This window comes from Rhinoraja longicauda, chromosome 30, assembly GCF_053455715.1.
Source record: "Rhinoraja longicauda isolate Sanriku21f chromosome 30, sRhiLon1.1, whole genome shotgun sequence".
In the NCBI taxonomy this organism is placed as follows: domain Eukaryota; kingdom Metazoa; phylum Chordata; class Chondrichthyes; order Rajiformes; family Arhynchobatidae; genus Rhinoraja; species Rhinoraja longicauda.
The window spans coordinates 26,363,399-26,385,415 of record NC_135982.1 but is presented as its reverse complement, the minus strand read 5'-3'; the positions used below and the strand labels follow the sequence as shown (position 1 = coordinate 26,385,415).

At 45.2% G+C, this 22,017-nt stretch overlaps 2 protein-coding genes across 3 annotated transcripts in view; one reads left to right on the top strand and one right to left on the bottom strand.

Annotated features, from left to right (window-relative positions):
* Nucleotides 1–1,498: 1,498 nt before the first annotated feature.
* Nucleotides 1,499–18,282, bottom strand: pink1 (PTEN induced kinase 1). The gene is made up of 8 exons (XM_078425582.1): nucleotides 17,605–18,282; nucleotides 13,265–13,684; nucleotides 12,028–12,134; nucleotides 7,875–8,057; nucleotides 5,961–6,124; nucleotides 5,230–5,357; nucleotides 4,828–5,064; nucleotides 1,499–2,613 (listed from the first exon to the last, which is right to left on the bottom strand). The coding sequence occupies exons 1-8, from the start codon at nucleotides 17,926–17,928 to the stop codon at nucleotides 2,359–2,361; spliced, it is 1,818 nt and encodes a 605-aa protein (XP_078281708.1). The 5' UTR covers nucleotides 17,929–18,282; the 3' UTR covers nucleotides 1,499–2,358.
* Nucleotides 18,155–22,017, top strand: part of slc66a1 (solute carrier family 66 member 1) — a 30,663-nt gene continuing 26,800 nt past the window's right edge. Inside the window, exon 1 of one of the 2 annotated variants that reach the window (XM_078425587.1) lies at nucleotides 18,155–18,407. The gene's annotated coding sequence lies outside the window, so the exon portion shown is untranslated. The remainder of the gene's footprint in view (nucleotides 18,408–22,017) is intronic. The other variant, XM_078425585.1, reaches the window with a different exon arrangement.

The following is a 22,017-nucleotide window of genomic DNA, read 5'->3' as shown; positions in this document are numbered from 1 at the left end:
TTAATGTTACGATTCAAATTCTCAGTGATATTGAACTTGCAGTTTGGAGAGGAATTCAGTCATGACAATATATTGTTGTTAAAAAAAATAATCAGAACATTGAAAGAACTCAGCAGGTCAGGCAGCATCTATGGAGGTTAAAGAACCAAGAGGGAACAGGAAAGATTGTCAGTAAATAACAGAGGGGTGGCTTAGAATAGATACTTTTATTGACACAGGAGACCAAGTGGACGCATTGGGCCCAAACCTCTCTTGCATTGGTGCAGCACCCGCTCCCCTCTTCCCCACCCCCCTCCCCCGCCCCCCCGGGGACGAACAGGATTAACAAACATGAATATAGAATCATCTAATTTCAGGTAACACACACCACTGGTACTTCCCCCTCACACACACTCACCCAATCACCTCGTTTTCTGGTCAAGGAGTAGGTGCACCCCCGGCCACTCCCTCTTCGCCACTCTCCCATTCGGTTAAATGTATAGAAGTGTGAAAACGCACTCCTCCGGATTCTGGGACCGTTTCTTCCCAGCTGTTATCAAGCAACTGAACCATCCTATCATCAGCTAGAGAGCAGTCCTGAACTACTATCTACCTCATTGGAGACCCTCGGACTATCCTTAATCAGACTTTACTGGCTTTATCTTGCACTAAACGCTATTCAAGTTATTCTCTTTATCATGTATCTGCACACTATGGATAGTTTGATTGTAATCATGTATTGTCTTTCCACCGACTAGTTAGCAGGCCACAAAAGCTTTTCACTGTACCTTGGCACATGTGACAATAAACTAAACTCAAACTCCAACTAAAGTCCAACTCAAACTTTTCTTCTCCTTGTTCACCTCCCCCATCATCATCAGCTCCTTCTGGTTCCATCTGTCCATCATCCTGTCTCCATCTGCCTCTGTCCCATCCCACTTTCTACTGCTCCACACTTGTAATCTTTCCCATTTCTTCTGTCCTGATGCTATGTCTCGTCCTGAAACGTCACCTGATGTCTATCTTTTGTTACCAAAAAAGGACTTAAAACTAATTAAATTCTGGCCTTCTTTCTTGAGCTGGAGAAGGGATTGTGCATGCCTGATGGGGCCGTTTGATCCACTGAATTCACCCAGCATTGTTTTTGTTGAAGATCGACACAAAAAGCTGGAATAACTCAGCGGGACAGGCAGCATCTCTGGAGAGACCAGTCTGAAGAAGGGTCTTGACCCGAAACGTCACCCATACCTTCTCTCCAGAGATGCTGCCTGTCCCGTTGAGTTACTCCAGCTTTTTGTGTCTATCTTCGGTTAAAACCAGCATTTGCAGTTCATTCTTCCGCAGCATTGTTTTAGTTCTACTTTCCAGCATCTGCAGTCTCTTTCGCCTTCAATATATTTTAGCAGTTCTGTGCCCTCTTAAGAATGTGTTTTTTTACTTTCTGATGTTGTCGCATGAGTGGGCCATACTAGAAAGTAACAATTTCTGAAATACTCAAGAAATGAAAATAAAATCACTGTTCAAATTTCAAATACTATTTTTAATTAAATCAGTTTAACAGAACCACACTGTAAATCAAACTGAAAACGTATCTGTGGATTAATGTGAACGACAAAGTCATCGGCTCACGGAGTTATCTCGATGGGAGAAACGTTTACAATACAGAAAACGTAAGGAAGGAAAATACGAGCCAATTTCAAGTCATGCGCAGATAGCATTCAGAAAAAATATAGGACTTTCCACCCACACAATTAATATTTCATGACCTGTAAACATATTTCCTCCCTCCCCCCCAAAAAAAATCTCAAAACTGTGGAACTCCTCCAATCCACTTCTCTCTTGGAATCTAGACATAGACTTTGTGACTCCAACTGTGCGACTTAACAATGTCTTCTTTGCATTTACACATTTTACAACCTGACAACCCCTTATACTGTGGGTCTTGGATATTCTTTCAAAAACAACAAGAGGTTAAAGTGCTAGAACTGGGGACAAGGTACAAGCAACACACACAAAAAAAGGTGTGCCGGCCTTCATTTCATTCTGCTGCCAGTCAGTTACATTCTTCAATGCACAATCGATGGCACATCGGAACATTTACTTCCCAACTGTGTAAGATCTACTTAACCTGTACTTAACTTGGGTCATGGCCAATAGTGGAAAAAAAACCTGGCAGTGAACTGGTCAAACCAACATATCTCCATAGTATCAGCATTGAATGGCAAAAGACAGCAGAGTCGACTTCATTAACTACCAACCAACATCAGCCCCAATTGATTAATTTGTCTAATTAGTTAAGGAACAAAATGCAATGTTTTATTCCTAGACGTGCACTAAGTAGCATTAATTTTCACCCGATTGGGTTTTCGAAGCAGAACTTTAGTTGTTTCTTCCACTCAGCAGCAGATGCAGCCCCAGGTTCAGTTGTTCAAAGTTGAGATTAGCCAAGAAGTTCCTCCTCAGTTCAGTCTGCACTGTAGATCCACAGTTCATCGCTACCTGCAGGGAGGTGAGTAGAGTCTGGCACTGCAGCCAGCCGAATAGCCTCTCCACATTGATCTCGTCTGAAGCCAGGAGCTCTGCCCCCCACTGGTGGAGATGCAGCATGTTGGCAGCAACTCGTGCTGACAGGCGCTGGAGACGGCAAGGAATAAAGTGCCCGTGTTTACACTTGCTTATACAGTTCAACATATTACATAAGTTTATAAGTGACAGGAGCAGGATTAGGCCATTTGGTCCATCAAGTCTACTGCGCTATTCAATCATGGCTGATCTATTTTCCCCTCCTAATCCCCATTCTCCTGCCTTCTCCCCAACACCTGTACTAAATTCATTGCAAAACACAGAATGCTGGAAAAACTCAAGTCAGCCAAGATCTGTGGAGGGGATGGATAGGTGGCACTTTGAGAGGTGACTCTTTTTCAGACCAATTGCAGTAGGGGGGGAGAAAGCTGGAAAAGCATGGTGGAGGCTGGACATAGCCTGGGAAATGATAAGTGGATACAGGCAATTGGCATATTCACAAAATGCTGGAGTAACTCAGCAGGTCAGGCAGCATCTTGGGAGAAGGAATGGGTGACGTTTCGGGTCGAGACCCTTCTTCAGACTGATGTCGGGGGCGGGACAAAGGAAGGATATAGGTGGAGACAGGAAGAAAGAGGGAGATCTGGGAAGGAGGAGGGGAAGGGAGGGACAGAGGAGCTATCTGAAGTTGGAGAAGTCGACGTTCATACCACCGGGCTGCAAACTGCCCAGGCGAAATATGAGGTGCTGCTCCTCCAATTTCCGGCGGGCCTCACTATGGCACTGGAGGAGGCCCATGACAGAAAGGTCAGACTGGGAATGGGAGGGGGAGTTAAAGTGCTCGGCCACCGGGAGATCCGTTTTGTTAATGCGGACCGAGCGCAGGTGTTCAGCGAAGCGATCGCCGAGCCTGCGCTTGGTTTCGCCGATGTAAATGAGTTGACATCTAGAGCAGCGGATGCAATAGATGAGGTTGGAGGAGGTGCAGGTGAACCTTTGTCTCACCTGGAAAGACTGTTTGGGTCCTTGGATGGAGTTGAGGGGGGAGGTAAAGGGACAGGTGTTGCATCTCGTGCGGTTGCAGGGGAAAGTGCCCGGGGTTGGGGTGGTTTGGGTAGGAAAGGACGAGTGGACCAGGGAGTTACGGAGGGAACGGTCTCTGCGGAACGCAGAGAGGGGAGGGGATGGGAAGATATGGCCAGTGGTGGGGTCCCGTTGTAGGTGACGGAAATGTTGGTGGATGATATTATGGATCCGCTGGCTGGTGGGGTGGAAGGTGAGAACGAGGGGGATTCTGTCCTTGTTGCAAGTGGGGGGAGGGGGAGCAAGAGCGGAGCTGCGGGATGTAGAAGAGACCCTAGTGAGAGCCTCATCTATAATGGAGGAGTCTCGACCCGAAACGTCACCCATTCCTTCTCTCCCGAGATGCTGCCTGATCTGCTGAGTTACTCCAGCATTTTGTGAATAAATCGATTTGTACCAGCATCTGCAGTTATTTTTTTATACTACAGGCAATTGGCAGATGGGTGCTGTGCTCAAGCAGAGCTTGGTGTTTAAGTACTAAAGCTGGTATCAAGAAAACCTACTCAGTGACTCCTGCTGCAAAGATATTAATCTGGGACAAGATGGAATGGCATGGGTTAGGCCCTGACATTCAGTACCCGATTAATGTATTGGTAACGTGTCATTAAACCTCTGGCCACCAAATCTCCATATTTAAGAGTACAATAACTGGCAAGGAAGACATCAAGTACAAGTATAAAAACAACCAAAAACTGCAATAGGAATTAGTACAGGGCAATGATGTTGTCATGTTAAAAAACAAATAACTTATGTATAATTCAACAAGATAAATTTAGTTTAGTTTAGTTTCGTTTAGAGATACAGCGTGGAAACAGGCCCTTCGGCTCACTGAGTCTGTGCCGTCCAACGATCCCCACACATTAACACTATCCTAGACTAGGGACAATTTACAAACCTACCAAGCCAAATAACCTACAATCTATGTCTTTGGCATGTGACAGGAAACTGGAGATCCCAGAAAAAACCCACGGAGGTCACGGGGAGAACGTGCAAACTCTTTACAGACAGCACCCATAGTCAGGATCGGACCTGGGTCTCTGGCGCTGTGAGGCAGTAAGTCTACCGCCACCCTTATGTTTGCTTAGGTTTTCAGAAAAACTCTAAATTTATAAAAGGTGAACATATTATTGATCCTAAATTAGGCAGAGTTACACTAGCTGAAAAAGTTACTAAAGCGTTTCATTTCAACAATGCACAGCCAACAGCTCATCAATAACAGTTAGATATAATCACCGTACTCACCCTCTTGGGATCTCTGCACAGTAAAAGCTTCAGCACCAGTCTCACGTTTGTATGAATGGAGCTCGGCAATGGTGGCAGCTTGTCCTCGTCGTAGCTCCTGCTCTCCAGATTACCCGCTCCGTGTTGATAGAAGGGATTGGTAAACCCCAGGATCTCATAGGCCAGAGTACCCACTGCCCAGGCATCAGATCTACTGTAGTCTATAGTCACCCTGGGTCCAGGCACTGCCGTACTAATCTAGTAGGACAAGAGTCGGGGTGTGATTTAAGCCTTTGTACACCAGCTTCAATTATAAGGAACTTATGGTTCTGATTACTGTTGCAATAAGGCCAGGCACAGCACCGACATAGACCAGGCACAAGTGCCAGGTTTGCTTTGATTTATCCCCCCCAGAACATTTACCTCAGGAGCCATTAGACAGGCATTTCCTCCACGGTCCACCTCCATACTGGTAAAGGGAAGCTTCAATCCGTTATCCCGACTCACCAGGCAGCAACCAAAATCAGTGATCACCAAACGTGGGCATCCAACTGAACAGTGCACAAAAAGAAACACATTCCAGCTAGACCTGTAACCTTGTTAATAGCGAACTACTGAGCCTGTAATAGGACAGGCCTTCAATAAACAAACAAATATAGCTAAATATCTCCTGTGTTGCCACAGAAATAGTATGGTGGATACTGCATGAAGTACAGTTTAGTTTAGAGGTGCAGTGTGAATCATGCCCTTTGGTCCACCAAGTCCACGCTGCCCACGATCACCCGTTCACACAAGTTCTACATTATCTCATCCACTCCCTGTACACCAAGGGGCAATTTACAAAGGGCCAATTAACCTACAAACCCGCACGTCTTTGGGATCTGGGTGGAAACCCGGAGCAAACCGATGCGGTCACAGATAGAATATGCAAACTCCACACAGACAGGATCAGGATCGCACCCGGGTCTCTGGATCTTTGAGGCACCAGCTCTACTACCAGCTGCACCACTGTGTAATGCTGTCGTTCTATATTGTGTGGTGTAATATTATTAGTTTGTGGTTATATTGAACTTGTTACTGAACAAAGTATGTGCAAAGTCATTAAGATTTACAGAAATCTGAACATTGTTAGTTTACAGAAGTCTCACTCCTACCTGAATCAAACTCCACCAGAATATTGTCAGTCTTCAGATCTCTGTGGGCAATGTTGTGCTGAACCAAATGATCCACTCCCTCCAGTAACTGAAGAATCATCAGCACAGCAGAGTCACTCCAGGGGGTACAGACTTGCAAGTATTGCTTCAGGGTACATGGGTAACTACGACACAAAATGACACATATCAGTTGCATTTGCTATGCCCAAAAGTCATCAAAAAAGCCCATTACAAATTCCTCAATTGTTCATTTTATTTGAAAGGAACTAACAATTTTAACAGAAAAACAAGGAACCATGGAATCTTGAACAAAGTACCAAGTGCTGGTGTAACTCAATTGATCAGGCATCAACTGTGGAGGACATAGATAGACAACGTTTTGGGACCAGATCCAAAATGTTGCCTGTCCATGTCCTCCAGAGACACTGCATGATCCATTGAGTTACTCCAGCACTTTGTGTTCAATTCACAATTTTAGCAGTTCCACACAGTGTCAGCCCCAAGGTGTTTTTGCTGCTCCCTTCACTTTAGTGTTACCTTTTCCCCTCCTGGAAGTACCAATTCTAGAGTGCAGCTCCCTTGTATTTCGGTGACTTACATGAATCTTTAAGTTGATACAGAAGTCTATATGGCAAGCAAAATTAGGCTCAGTGGCCATGAGAACTTTGTAGCCAAGTTTGTCGTAACTCAGTCTCCACCCACATGTGATTCTAGCAAAAGCCACGGGGAGCAATAATGAAATAGATCCCCAGTCTGTTTATTCCAATCCTATTACTATAGCGGTAAGCTAACTCAATGCAGATCTAATGATTGAACGTTTGACCTTCTTTTAATGTATCACAAATGCCAACCTTTTCCTTTAGTTGCAGTCTATAGCATGTCTTACTAAAGGATCACTTTCTGGAAAATTGCACCAAATCTCCATCATGAGTTGCTGACCTGGCTATTCCCGAGCAGGGGCTGAGTACTTGCCCACCAGGGTGGGGGGAAATGATCTCAAGTATTGACAATTGTAGTGAACAGGCCCCAACATGTTCTCATTCATTTGCTTGAGACAGTGAAGAAGGTAAGAGCAACAGTGAATCCACACTCTTGCCATTCAACAGCAGAGAAGCACGTCTAACAGGTCCTACTTCATCAGGTCTATGCATTGCAAATTCCTCTATGTATTTTAGTCCCATGATTTTAACATAGTCACCAGTTTCAATAAATTGAATTCAAGAATAAAATCTTTAACATTACAATTAACACCGCCATGTGTAATAAAGATTATTCCTCAAAGCTTGGGCAACACAGTGGCATAGAGGTACAGCTGCCAGCTTACAACACAAGTCACCCGGGTTCAATCCCGACTCGGGATGTCGCCTGTACGGAGTTTGTACATTCCCCCTGTGACCATGTGGGTTTTCCCTGGGTGCTCCAGTTTCCTCCCACACTCCAAAGACGTATAGGTTAAATGGCTTTGGTAAAGATTGTAAATTGTCCCTAGTGTGTAGGATAGTGTTTGTATATGGGTTGATCGCTCCTTTGGCCCAGACTCTGTGGACTGACGGGCCTGTTTCGGCGCTGTATCTCTAAACTAAACTTTACAATATTTTTAAAAGCTGCGTCGAAAAAAAGATAGATATATAAAAAGTGCTACATATATTAATCTTAAACATAAAACTATCATATTGTGCCTTTAACTATAGTACTTATTCAGTATCATTGTAGAATGTGTGAATTGAGGGGTAGAGTACCTAAACCAAGCTTAAGGTCCAATACAAGTTCCAATACTTCCAGAACACAACCAATCTCTTGTATTCCATGCTGTGACATCATGCCCAATCTGGGATCCATCCCCTCCAATAACAAGCTCATTACATTCCAGACCAGAGCTAGTTCTCCAGCCAGCGCATGGTCTGAACTACCTACCATTTCATCACCAGAAAGAGCGTACGGTCGAGCCCGACCCCATTAGGATTCAAACTGGTGGGCAGTACATCAGGATAGTCCACCCATGCTCCAGGTAACAGAGGAACCTTGGCTGTAAATGCCCGGACAATCTGGATTATGTTTGGATGTGGTTTCAGCTTCTCTCTGTTATAATGATAAGGTCTGTCCAAAGAAAGAGAAAGTCATGAATAGTCATAGAGTAGGTTTGACAACACTAAATATTATCAATTATTCCTTGTCTCCCATAGACTTCCCTTGTGTTCTTCCCCCTATTTTATGCATCTTATAACTTGGTTTTCAATTTTTTTCTGATGAAGTCTCTGGGTCTGGAACATTAAACTTTCTTTTTAAACTGCTCCATATATTCTGCCTGATCTTTTGAGTTTTATCCTCAAATCTCTTCTGTTGCAAATCTCCTGGTTGCTAAACACTTTAACTCCCCTTACCATTCCCACAGTGACCTTTCTGTCCTGGGCCTCCTCCACTGCCAAAGTGAGACCACATGCAAATTGGAGGAACAGCATCTCATATTTCACTTGGGAAGCTTACAACCAAGCGATATGAATTTTGATTTCCCTAATTACAAGTAACCCTTATTTTCTCTCTCTCTGACCCTCCCCTACCCAAGTTCTCATACTAGTTTCACTGTCCTGATTAATTTTACTATTTGTATTCCTCATTCTAACCTTCCCCGCATCCAACAATGGACCATTGTACATATCCTTGATCATCGTCTGCTTTGATCTGTCCTTTTCACACTTTACGTTCTTTGTACCCTTCCATATCAATAGATAGACAATAGGTGCAGGAGTAGGCCATTCGGCCCTTCGAGCCAGCACCGCCATTCAATGTGATCATGGCTGATCATTCTCAATCAGTACCCCGTTCCTGCTTTCTCCCCATACCCCCTGACTCCGCTATCCTTAAGAGCTCTATCTAGCTCTCTCTTGAATGTATTCAGAGAATTGGCCTCCACTGCCCTCTGAGGCAGAGAATTCCACAGATTCACAACTCTCTGACTAAAAAAGTTTTTCCTCATCTCTGTTCTAAATGGCCTACCCCTTATTCTTAAACTGTGGCCCCTGGTTCTGGACTCCCCCAACATTGGGAACATGTTTCCTGCCTCTAACATGTCCAACCCCTTAATAATCTTATACGATTCGATAAGATCCCCTCTCATCCTTCTAAATCCCAGTGTATACAAACCTAGTCGCTCCAGTCTTTCAACATATGACAGTCCCGCCATTCCGGGAATTAACCTAGTAAACCTACGCTGCACGCCCTCAATAGCAAGAATATCCTTCCTCAAATTTGGAGACCAAAACTGCACACAGTACTCCAGGTGCGGTCTCACTAGGGCGCTGTACAAATGCAGAAGGGCCTCTTTGCTCCTATACTCAACTCCTCTTGTTATGAAGGCCAACATTCCATTGGCTTTCTTCACTGCCTGCTGTACCTGCATGCTTCCTTTCAGTGACTGATGCACTAAGACACCCAGATCACGTTGTACGTCCCCTTTTCCTAACTTGACACCATTCAAATAATAATCTGCCTTCCTATTCTTACCACCAAAGTGGATAACCTCACACTTATCCACATTAAACTGCATCTGCCATGCATCCGCCCACTCACACAACCTGTCCAAGTCACCCTGCAACCTCATAGCATCTTCCTCACAGTTCACACTGCCACCTAGCTTTGTATCATCGGCAAATTTGCTAATGGTACTTTTAATCCCTTCATCCAAGTCATTGATGTATATTGTAAATAGCTGCGGTCCCAACACCGAGCCTTGCGGTACCCCACTAGTCACTGCCTGCCATTCTGAAAGGGACCCATTTATCCCCACTCTTTGCTTTCTGTCTGTCAACCAACTTTCTATCCATGTCAGTACCCTACCTCCAATACCATGTGCTCTAATTTTGCCCACTAATCTCCTATGTGGAACCTTGTCGAAGGCTTTCTGAAAGTCGAGGTACACCACATCCACCGGCTCTCCCCTGTCAATTTTCCTAGTTACATCCTCAAAAAATTCCAGTAGATTAGTCAAGCACGATTTCCCCTTCGTAAATCCATGCTGACTCGGAACGATCCTGTTACTGCGATCCAAATGCTCTGCAATTTCGTCTTTTATAATTGACTCCAGCATCTTCCCCACCACTGATGTCAGACTAACTGGTCTATAATTTCCCGTTTTCTCTCACCCTCCTTTCTTGAAAAGTGGGATAACATTAGCTACCCTCCAATCCACAGGAACTGACCCGGAATCTATAGAACATTGGAAAATAATTACTAATGCGTCCACAATTTCTAGAGCCACCTCCTTAAGCACCCTGGGATGCAGACCATCAGGCCCTGGGGATTTATCAGCCTTGAGTCCCATCAGTCTACCCAAAACTTTTTCCTGCCTAATGTGGATTTCCTCCAGTTCCTCTGTCACCCTAGGATCTCTGGCCACTAGAACATCTGGGAGATTGTTTGTACCCTCCTCAGTGAAGACAGATCCAAAGTACCGGTTCAACTCTTCTGCCATTTCCTTGTTCCCCATAATAAATTCCCCTGCTTCTGTCTTCAAGGGACCCACATTTGCCTTGACTATTTTTTTCCTCTTCACGTACCTAAAAAAGCTTTTACTATCCTCCTTTATATTATTGGCTAGTTTACCCTCGTACCTCATCTTTTCTCCCCGTATTGCCTTTTTAGTTGTCTTCTGTTGCTCTTTAAAAGAGTCCCAATCCTCTGGCTTCCCACTCTTCTTTGCTATGTTATACTTCTTCCCTTTTATTTTTATGTTGTCCTTGACTTCCCTTGTCAGCCACGGGTGCCTCTTACTCCCCTTAGAATCTTTCCTCCTCTTTGGGATAAATTGATCCTGCAACTTCTGCATTATTCCCAGGAATACCTGCCATTGCTGTTCCACAGTCTCTTCTGCTAGGGCCTCCTTCCAGTCAATTTTGGCCAACTCCTGCCTCATGCCTCTGTAATCCCCTTTGCTATACTGTAATACTGACACCTCCGATTTTCCCTTCTCCCTCTCCATTTGTAGAGTAAAACTTATCATATTGTGGTCACTGCCTCCTAATGGCTCATTTACCTCGAGTCCCCTTATCGGGTCAGGTTCATTACATAACACTAAATCCAGAATTGCCTTCTCCCTGGTAGGCTCCAGTACAAGCTGTTCTAAGAATCCATCTCGGAGGCACTCCACAAACTCTCTTTCCTGGGGTCCATTACCAACCTGATTTTCCCAGTCTACCTGCATGTTGAAATCTCCCATGACCACCGTAGCATTACATTTGTGACATGCCAATTTTAGCTCCTGATTCAACTTGCACCCTATGTCGAGGCTACTGTTTGGGAGCCTGTAGATGACTCCCATTAGGGTCTTTTTATCCTTACAATTCCTCATCTCTATCCATACTGATTCTACATCTCCTGATTCTATGTCACTCCTTGCAAGGGAGTGAATATCATTCCTTACCAACAGAGCTACCCCGCCCCCTCTCCCCACCTGCCTGTTTTTTCTGTACGTTGTGAACCCCTGAATATTCAGCTCCCAGCCCTGGTCCTCTTGTAGCCATGTCTCAGTGATTCCCACAACATCATACTTGCCAATGTCTAACTGAGCCTCAAGCTCATCCACTTTATTTCTTATACTTCGCGCATTTAAATACAACACTTTAACTTCGGTATTTACCTCCCCTCTCACACCGGTCACAATGGGCCCTGACCTTACTCTCATATCCCTTCTAGAACTTCCCTTCCCATTCATACGAGAGTCCTTTACAGTTTCTCCTGTATTCGCTTCCCCTTTAACTCCATCTCCATATTCCCAATTTGTCAACCCCTCCCCCCCACTTGTTTCCCTCTCCCCTGACGCTCAGTCTGAGGAAGGGTCTGAACCCGAAACGTTACCCATTCCTTCTCTCCAGAGATGCTGCCTGTCCCGCTGAGTTACTCCAGCATTTTGTGTCTGTATTTTATGCTCTATGTTACGATTGAGTGTACAAGAAAAAAAATCAAAAGGATAATTCCACCCCATACAAACACCGTGCAATTGTCAAAGTATCTACAGTTATTTATTCCATCATATCCATACTAACTAAGTCTCTGGTAAAGCACCAGTACATACAGAACTAATCCTTTGGTGGTACCAAACTCTCCAGCCAAAGCATTGGGGATGGTTGGAACCAGCTCTTTGCCCATTGTTCTCAGGATAGCGTCAGTGGAGGACCCAGCCTGCAACGACAAGTTTACATATCAAACAAAAGCACTTTAAAATGCTTTGCCACCTCAGTTTGCATTATTTACTTTGCATCACAGGAACCAGGTTCAAGTCTGAAGAAGGGTCTCGACCCAAAACGTCACCCACTCCTATCCAGAGATACTGCCTGTCCCACTGAGTTACTCCAGCATTTTGTGTGTATCTTCAAGGCACAAAGATGCAGTGTAAACCATGTCCTGAGTCAGGAATCATTCAATTGTTAATAACAATTTCCAATGAACTCTTTTCTTGCATGAAATTCATTATTTTTCAAACTTGAGGGAAGTCAGTGCATCAATGGCTCTTTTGTAAATAAACTGGGTTCATGGAAAAAAAGGAAACCATAAATTTGACCCCGATGCCTGGTGGGAACACAGAAAAATTAAAAGTATGCAGGAACACTACCACCTGTGTCACTGGGCTGCCCGAGATTGAAAATTGTGGTTTAATATAATGGAAGAATATATTCCCACAGCCAAACTCTCCAGATAAAGCATTGGAAATAGTCAGATCCAGCTCCTCCAAGGAATAATTTGATTCCCTGATTTTGATAGAATTACTACTTGAGTAGCGATTTTAATTCTTTGACTATCTGGATCCTGAAATGACACAAATTCATGTGGTCAAGAATGGTTCATATGTACAGTGCGCAAAGTACAAATACTAACAACATTAGTGGTCATTTATTTTTCACTACCACCCTGATAAATCTTTAATGCTTTGGAAGGAACTTCAGATGCTGGTTTACACCACAAATAGACACAAAATGCTGGAGCAACTCAGCGGGTCAGGCAGCATCACGAGAAAAGGAATAGGTGATGTTTCGGGTCGAGACCCTTCTTCAGACTGAGAGTCAGGGGACTTTAAGGGAACCTTTAATGCTGCTTACTGCAATTCACAATTTATTATTTCTTAAAGAGGAATAATTAAGATTTATATATGTAGTATTTTAAACAACGTACTTTCTGTAAAATTTCCTATATTCCCCCCACCCTCTCATATATGCATGCCATGATCAGGATTCAAGCTTAAGTTAAATACTATACAAGCCCAAACATTTGAGCCCATGCAATGAATTTTCACTGGAAGTGACTGTTTAACTTACATTTATGTTAAAAAGCATTTTTAATGCCAGAGGATAGTCAGAGTTCCCTTCGCTGTGTGGATGGCTGGCCTCTCCTTCGGATACAGCAGGTGGATCTCTCTCCAAAACCACAAAACTCAAACTTGATTTTTCCTCTGAAAGTGGGGAATTAATTTTGGTTATTTCGGTACCAACACTGGAGACATCTGGCATGGCAGCAGCTGCTTTCACCCCCTCGCTTTTACTTTCTGGTGGTGTCTCCTTTGTCCTGATCTCACTGCTTGGTTTTGGAATGGCTACCTCAGGAATGAAGGCCTTGTGCACAGCGGCATTGCACCCTTTTCCAATGCCGTGTCCGATCTCGTAATCTTCCAGACAATGGCCAATGCCGGACAAGGGTATGGATTTTTCATACTGAATTTTCTTTCTTTTGAACAGCGTCTGGCAAATGGAAAAATGAGAAGAAAAAAAAGAAACTTATTAAGAGCAACGAGATAAATTGCATGAGTGCTTCCAAAATATAAATCAACTGGTACACAATGGTCATCGAAAATTGTCTCCTTGGATTCCATGCAATCTAACCTTACAGAGCAGCTTATCACGTGGAACCTTATCAAATGCCTTGCTGGTCTATATAAACAACGTCTACGGCATTGATCTTTTTGGTTAATTCTTCAGAAAACTCTTCAGATTTGTAAGACATAATATTCCATGTACAAAACCATGTTGACTATCTCTAATCAGCTCCTGTCTATCCAAATGCATATATCTCATCCCTCAGAATCCTCTCCATTAACTTGCCTAACACAGATGTTAGACTCACTGGTCTATAGTTCCCAGGCTTTTCATTACAGCACTTTTTAAATAGAGGCACACATTAGCCACCCTCCAGTCTTCCAGCACATCACTCATATCTAGCTCCCAGTGTCTTTGGATATATCTGATCAGTTAAGAGTTAACTTGTTAAGAGATCAGACAATGTAGGCTTATCAAGTTACTCTTCAGCACAAACTTTGTCTTGAAGACGATAGGGTTTGATCCCGACTACTGGTGCTGTCTGTATGGAATTTGGACATTCTCCCAGTGACCACGTGGGTTTTCTCAGAGATCTTCAGTTTCCTCCCACACTCCAAAGACGTGCAGGGTTGTAGGTTAATTGGCTTTCTATAAATGTCAATTGTCCCTAGTGTGTGTAGGATAGTGTTAATACGAGAGGATCACTGGTCAGTGCGGACTCGGTGGGCCGAAAGGCCTGTTTCCGCACTGTATCTCTAAACTAAACTAGAAGGTTTTTTAATCCATGGGATTGAACACAATTATTGAACCTAAAAACAGGCAGTTGTGCAACAGTTTTACATCTGACAGCTGCCAATTGTAAATTTCCATCAGAAACGCGAACTTTGCACCAAGGGGGTGTAGAAGCAAAGAACTGCAGATGCTGGTTTATACCAAAGAAAGACACAAAGTGCTGGAGTAATTCATTGGGTCAGGCAGCATCCCAGGAGAAAAAGGTTCGGAGACGTTTCGGGTCAGGACCCTTCTAATTGTCCCGACACGAAACGTCACCCATCCTTTCTCTCCAGAGATGTTGCCTGACTCACTGAGTTACTCCAGTACTTTGTATCTATCACTCAGGTGATGTGTTTTCTCTCGAACAAAGGAACTTTATCTGGGCTAAGATTGTAGAACAGTATACAGCACAGGAACGTGCACTTTGGCCACATTGTCTGTGCCAAACATGTTCCCAAGATAAGCTAATCTCCTCTGCATGTAGGTGTTGCATATCCTTCCGTTCTCTACATAACCACATGCTTATCTAAAATCATCTGAAAATCGCCCTACACCATCACCACCCTTTGTGAAGCAAAAAGACTTGTCCTACACATCTCCTTTAAACATTGCCCCTCTCATCTTAAAGTCGTGCCGTCTAATCTTTGACATTTAGAACACCCAGGAACGAAGAAGATTGTAAAAAGTGGTGAGCACTGCCCAGTCTTTCACAGGTACTGACATCTCCACCATCGAAGGGATCTGCAGGAGTTGCTGCCACAAAAAGGCAGCCAGCATCATCAGAGACACACACCATTCTGGTCATGCTGTTGTATCACCCCTGACATCAGGAAGCAGGTAAAAGAGCCCCAAAACTGTAACGTTTCAGAAATAATTAAGGACCAGTCACAGCCGCACTCCGTCTTTCCCCTCTCCCACCAGGAAAATAGTAGAGAAGTTTGAAAACACATACCTAAAGATTCAGGAACAGTTTCTTCCCAGCTGTTATCAGGCAACTGAACTGTCTGCTCATTTCCATTTACCTCATTTGAGACCTTTGAAATATCTTTAATTGGACTTCAATCTTATATCTTTGCACTAAATGTTTAACCCTTTATCCGTGCACTTTGAACAGCTTGATTGTATTCATGTATTGTCTTTTCTTTGACTGGATAGCACGCAAACAAAAGCTTTTCACTGCATCTCAGTACACATGACAATAATAAACAAAACAAAATTCTTGTCAAATACCATCAAAGTTGGCCTTGCACCAATTCAGAATTTTAACCTTGTCTTTATCCGTAACTATCTTAAAGCTAATAGAACAGCGGTCGCTGTTCTCAAAACGCTCACCTCTGACCACAACAGTCACATGCCTTTTCCCAATTTCTAAAAAGCAGATCAAGCTTTGCCCCCTCCTGTGTAGGGCTCTCTCCATATTGCCCGAGAAAACTTTCCCAAACACATGAGACAAATTCCATCCCGTCTAAGCCTTTTCAATGATAACAGTCCCAGTCCACATTGGGAAAGCTAAAAATCCCCTATTATTACAATCTTATTAATCTTGCAGCTGCCTGCAAACTCCTGGCATATTTTCTCTTCTCATTACCATGGTATATTTGGGGGCATGTAGTACACTCCCAACAAGATGATCATCCCCTTTTTATTTCTGTACCTTCCTGAAAAAGGGTTTTGATCCAAAGATAAACTACTTCCTCCAGAGATGCTGCTTGGCCCACTGAGTTACTCCAGCATTTTGTGTCTATCTTGTAGTTCCTTCCTCCACATCCCCTTTTCATTTCTCACCTCCGCCTACAGAGCCTCACTTGGTCATGCACAGAGAAGATTAATAATAATAATAATAAGTATGTTATTCGTCCCACAATGGGGAAATTTGCAGGGTTACAGCAGCAAAGTGGATAGCACAATAAATAAACATTCATTAAAATAAAAAAAATAACGGTAATTATCTTTATTTACTGGTCTGTTGGGCGCAGTGCTGATTGTGTAGTCTGACAGCAGCAGGAAGGAAGGACCTTCGATATCTCTCCTTCACACACTTGGGGTGAAGAAGTCTGTCACTGAAGGAGCTGCTCAGTGCAATGACAGTGTCCTGTATGGGGTGTGAGGAGTCGGCCAGCAGTGATGATAGCTTTGCCATCATCCTCCTCTCTCCCACCGCCTGCACTGAGTCGAGGGGGCATCCCAGGACAGAGCTGGCCCTCTTGATCAGTTTATCCAGTCTCTTCCTGTCAGCAGTTGAGATGCTGCTACTCCAGTTTAACCAAGTTTAACCAAGCATCATATTGGGCATGGGTTTTGTGTTCCTGTGTTGTACATGTACTATGTTCCATGTTACACTACTGAGTATGACAATATGGAATATATAAACGCTAAGAATATGAAGAGTTTATGCATGTTTTTTGTTCTGTATACTTTTTATTACGAGTAACGTCTATTTGTGAAAAAGTTAAAGTATATAATATACACTATATATACTCCTATCAGCCCCCCACCCCCACAACACCCCCTAACAACACCCCGCACCCCCTAACAACCCCCGACCCCCAAACACCCCCTGACCCCCACCCCCTAACACCCCCCAACACCCCCCCACCCCTAACACCCCCAACCCCCCCCACCCCTAACACCCCCACTCCCTAACACCCCCTAACTCCCCCACCCCCTAACACCCCCCCAACCCTCACCCCCAACCACTAACACCCCCAACCCCTAACACCCCCTGACACCCCTCCCCAACCCCTAACACCCCCAACCCCCACTCCTCCCCAACACCCCCCAACCCCCTGACACCCTCCCCACTCCTCCCCAACCCCTGACCCCTCCCCAACCCCCACTCCTCCCCAACACCCCCCACTCCTCCCCAACCCCCCCCACTCCTCCCCAACCCCCACTCCTCCCCAACACCCACTCCTCCCCAACACCCCCCCCCCAACACCCACTCCTCCCCAACCCCCACTCCTCCCCAACACCCCCCCCAACCCCCACTCCTCCCCAACACCCCCCCCCAACACCCACTCCTCCCCAACACCCCCCAACTCCCCAACACCCCCCGAGATGTTCTTGCTTACCTGGATCTCCTCACACGCAGCGGTGCCGGCCCTCGCCTCCTCCACCCGCTGCTCGACCAAGCCCAGGCCCAGGCCGAAGGCCAGCAAAGCCCCGCGGGGCCCGCGAAGCCGTCGGGCGGCCTGGCGCTGCAGCTGGGCGGCCAGGCTGCCGACCGTGTGTCGGAAATAGCGGTAACGGGCCGGCAGCTCATAGCGGAGCGGCGGCAAGCGGACCGCAGGCCGCAGGATCCCCGCACCAGGCCGCACTCCCGCCGCGGGGGCGACCAGGCGCAGGGCCGAGCGGCCTAGCCGCCACCCGCGGGTCAACAGGGTCCGCAGCGACATGGCGACGGATTAAGGAGCGAAGGTGGGCGGGCGGGCGGGCGACCGATTAGGAGCGTCCGTCCCCGGGGGTAAAGTTACTGCGTCAACAACGCGAGCCCGCGGTATTACTCCGCGCCGTCACCATGGCAACGGCACAACAGGCCCAGAGCCTGACTGGAGGAGGTGCATCAAACAGATGGCCGGCCGTCTCTGCATCATCATCATCACCACCACCACCTTAGCCCAGGGCAACGCCTCATCATGTGGAAACTGAAGACATCCCCGCCCTGCTCCACAACCACGGCACCGGTTTAAACCAGGTAATCCCACCCCCTGGCCGGGCAGGCCTGGAGAGGGCGAGGCCTGGAGAGGGCGAGGCCTGGAGAGGGGCGAGGCCTGGAGAGGGCGAGGCCTTTCAAAACCAACTCCACAGCTCTCTTGTGCAAGATGGAAACCGGTGGTGGCTCCAAATTGTCTGGCCGAGAACATTAGCAAATGATGTAAGAAGTGTGGATTTCCACAAATCGTTTAACTGCTATAATAAGCGTTTCATTACAAATACAATGCAGAGAGGAAGTGAGAAAACCTCTGTATGGCACGGTCACAAAGTGAAACGAATTTAATCAGCAGCATAATACAGATGACACTGGTTACCATAGATCAGGTCAGCAATACGAAATTCAGCCATGGACCAATCCGCCTAGGGGGATTGCTCTGCAAATTAGACGGTCAACACGTTAGAGGCAGGAAACATGTTCCCAATGTTGGGGGAATCCAGAACAAGGGGCCACAGTTTGAGAATAAGGGGTAGGCCATTTAGAACTGAGATGAGGAAAAACTTTTTCAGTCAGAGAGTTGTGAATCTGTGGAATTCTCTGCCTCAGAAGGCAGTGGAGGCCAATTCTCTGAATGCATTCAAGAGAGAGCTGGATAGAGCTCTTAAGGACAGCGGAGTCAGGGGGTATGGGGAGAAGGCAGGAACGGGGTACTGATTGTGAATGATCAGCCATGATCACATTGAATGGCAGTGCTGGCTCGAAGGGCCGAATGGCCTCCTCCTGCACCTATTGTCTATTCAACTTCTTCTGTGAAGCTCCATAACAAGTAAAATTGTCCCCAAAAATTGTAATATAATGTCAATCTCGCCATTCTTTTCTGGACAATATTAGCAAATGGTAAATGACGGCCAACAGCTGAAAACATCTCTTAAAGTCCTCCTGTGATGCTCCATAACAAGTAAAATAAGTAATTGTTCCAAAATTGTAATGTAATGCCAATTTGATCATTCCTTGCTGGACAATCTCCACTTCCTCATTACCAGGGCATCAGAGATGTCCTCGTTCTTTAAGAAACGGGGGTTCCCCACTTCCATTATAGATGAGGCTCTCACTAGGGTCTCCTCTATATCCCGCAGTTCCGCTCTTGCTTCCCCTCTCCCCGTTCGTAACAAGGATAGAGTCCCCCTTGTCTTCTCCTTCCACCCCATCAGTTGTCGCATACAACAAATTATCCTCCAACATTTCTGCCACCTCCAACGGGATCCCACTATTGGCCACATCATCCCATCTCCATCCCTTTCTGCATTCTGCAGAACTCCCCCTCAACTCCCCCTCCCATTCCCAATTCACTTCAACTCCCCTTCCCATTCCCAATCTGACCTTTCTGTCCTGGGCCTCCTCCATTGTCATAGTGAGGCCCAGCGCAAATTGGAGGAACAGCATCTCATATTTCGCTTGGGCAATTTACACCCCAGCGATATGAACATTAACTTCTCTAACTTCAGATAGTTCCTCTGTCCCTTTCTTTCCCCTCCCCCTTCCCAGTTCTCCCACTAATCTTCCTGTCTCCTACTACATCCTATCTTTGTCCCATTCCCTCCCCTGACATCAGTCTGAAGAAGGGTCTCGACCCGAAATGTCACCCATTTCTGCTCTCCAGAGATGCTGCCTGACCCGCTGAGTTACTCCAGCGTTTTGTGTCCACTTCCTCATTTGTCATTTACCATCCTCTCCATCTCTTTAATTTCCAGTTTGCACTTGTCCGCAATTGTTTCTTTACCTACCGTGTACCTGTTTACGATCTTTTATAGAGTTATGCGGCACCACCCAGTTGCCTAACTAAACTAGCCGGCTTTAATACTTATTTTTAAATCTTGTGCATTTCTGATGAAAGGTCATCAGCCTACATACAGCATTTATGCTGTTTCACTTCACCAAAACAGAATTATTTAAGGGGTTTTCATTTTTATTGTATGGCCTGTAGTAGGAATGACAAACATAGCTCTGTAAAAGCTTCAAAATTAGAAATGTTAATGTTGAAAACATAAGACGCATTTTATTTATTTAAGGAAATGAGTCAACGGTTAATAATATCACAAGACGTTCAGAATTTTGCATTGCAAATGCATATTCTGATTATCATTTGCCATTTCAGTTGTTCAGAAGTTAATAAGATTTCTCTCTCGTGAACTAGTGACTTTTACTTTTAACCTATCAACGTGATCATTCGTTGCCAAAAATAACCTCTTCCCTCCCCCATTCGCCCCTTATCCAACTTCCAATTACTACAATGGTGAGTAAGGTGGTCCTAAAATTGTCACGCTATCGTGTACCATTTTGGTTGTGTCAAGCCCCAAATAATATACAATTAATAAAACACACAAACAAATACAGAGTTTTAGTAATATACTAGACCAAGTGGACCCGTTGGGCCCAAACCTCTCCTGCATTGGTGCAGCACCCTCTCCTCCCCCCCCCCCCCTCTCCCCCCCTCTTCCCTCCTTCCCTCCTTCACATCTACCCTCCCCCTCCCTCCTCCCCTCCCCCTCCCCACCCCCTCTCCCCCCTCCCTCCAACCCCCCTCCCCCGCTCTCTCCATCCACCCCCTCCCTCCCTCACTAGGAGAATGATTTAAACTTTAAAATGTGAATAACTTAAAAAATATAACACCAATTTCAATGAAACTTCTTCCATTGGCACCAAAGGGATGTTAGTGAGTAAGGTGGGCCTAAAATTGTCGCGCTATCGTGTACTGTTTTGGCTGTAGTTCAGGAACAAACAAACTAGAGCTTTAGTATATAGATATAGATGATCATAACGAGAGGAGTTGAGTATAGGAGCAAAGAGGTTCTACTGGAGTTGTACAGGGCCTTGGTGAGACCACACCTGGAGTATTGTGTGCAGTTTTGGTCTCCTAATTTGAGGGAGTGCAGCGTAACTTCACAAGGTTAATTCGTAGGATGGCGGGACTGTCATATGATGGAAGAATGGGTCGACTGGGCATGTATTCACTGGAATTTAGAAGGATGAGAGGGGATCTTATAGAAACATATAAAATTATCAAGGGATTGGACACACTAGATGCAGGAAACATGTTCCCAATGTTAGGGGAGTCCAGAACCAGGGATCACAGTTCAAGAATAAGGGGTAGGCCATTTAGAACTGAGATAAGGAAAAACCTTTTCGCCCAGAGAGTTGTAAATTTGTGGAATTCTCTGCCTGAGAAGGCAGTGGAGGCTGATTCACTGGATGCATTCAAAAGAGATTTAGTTAGGGCTAGTGGAATCAAGGGATATGGGGAGAAGGCAGGAACGGGGTACTGATTGTGGATGATCAGCCATGATTACAATGAATGGCGGTGCTGGCTCGAAGGGCTGAATGGCCTCCTCCTGTATCTATTGTGTATGTTTCTATTGGAGGCAATCATACATTGAATTAATTCAACCATTGTCACCATCAGTGTACAAGGTGTCCATCTTCTTGACATTTAATTCAACCTGTATTCTACAACTGTACAACTTATTTAAAGTTGATAACCATATTTCACAGATTCTCACTTTCTCTGCACTGGGCAACTTTGACAATAAGAATACGTATGTCGGGCTGTTGTTCACCAACAGCAGCTCGGCTTTTGACACCATCATGCCCTCCAAATTTGTTACCACACTCAGGGAACTGATTCTCTGTGCATCGCTATGCAACTGGAACCTTGACAGACCACAATCAGAATGAATTGGCAAGAACATTTCCTCTTTGGTAACCATCAGCACTGGAGCACTTCAGAGCTGTGTGCTCATCCCACTGCTCTACTCACTCTGTACTCATGACTGTG

Bases quoted from the DNA above. Each gene is read 5' to 3' on its own strand.
- pink1 (XM_078425582.1), bottom strand. From the start codon at position 17,928: ATGTCGCTGCGGACCCTGTTGACCCGCGGGTGGCGGCTAGGCCGCTCG. The intron at 8,058-12,027 runs GTATGTACTGGT...TTCTTTGGACAG, and splicing joins ACCACCAAAGGATTAGTTCT to ACCTTATCATTATAACAGAG. The intron at 2,614-4,827 runs GTGAGTACGGTG...TGCCGTCTCCAG, and splicing joins TGTGCAGAGATCCCAAGAGG to CGCCTGTCAGCACGAGTTGC.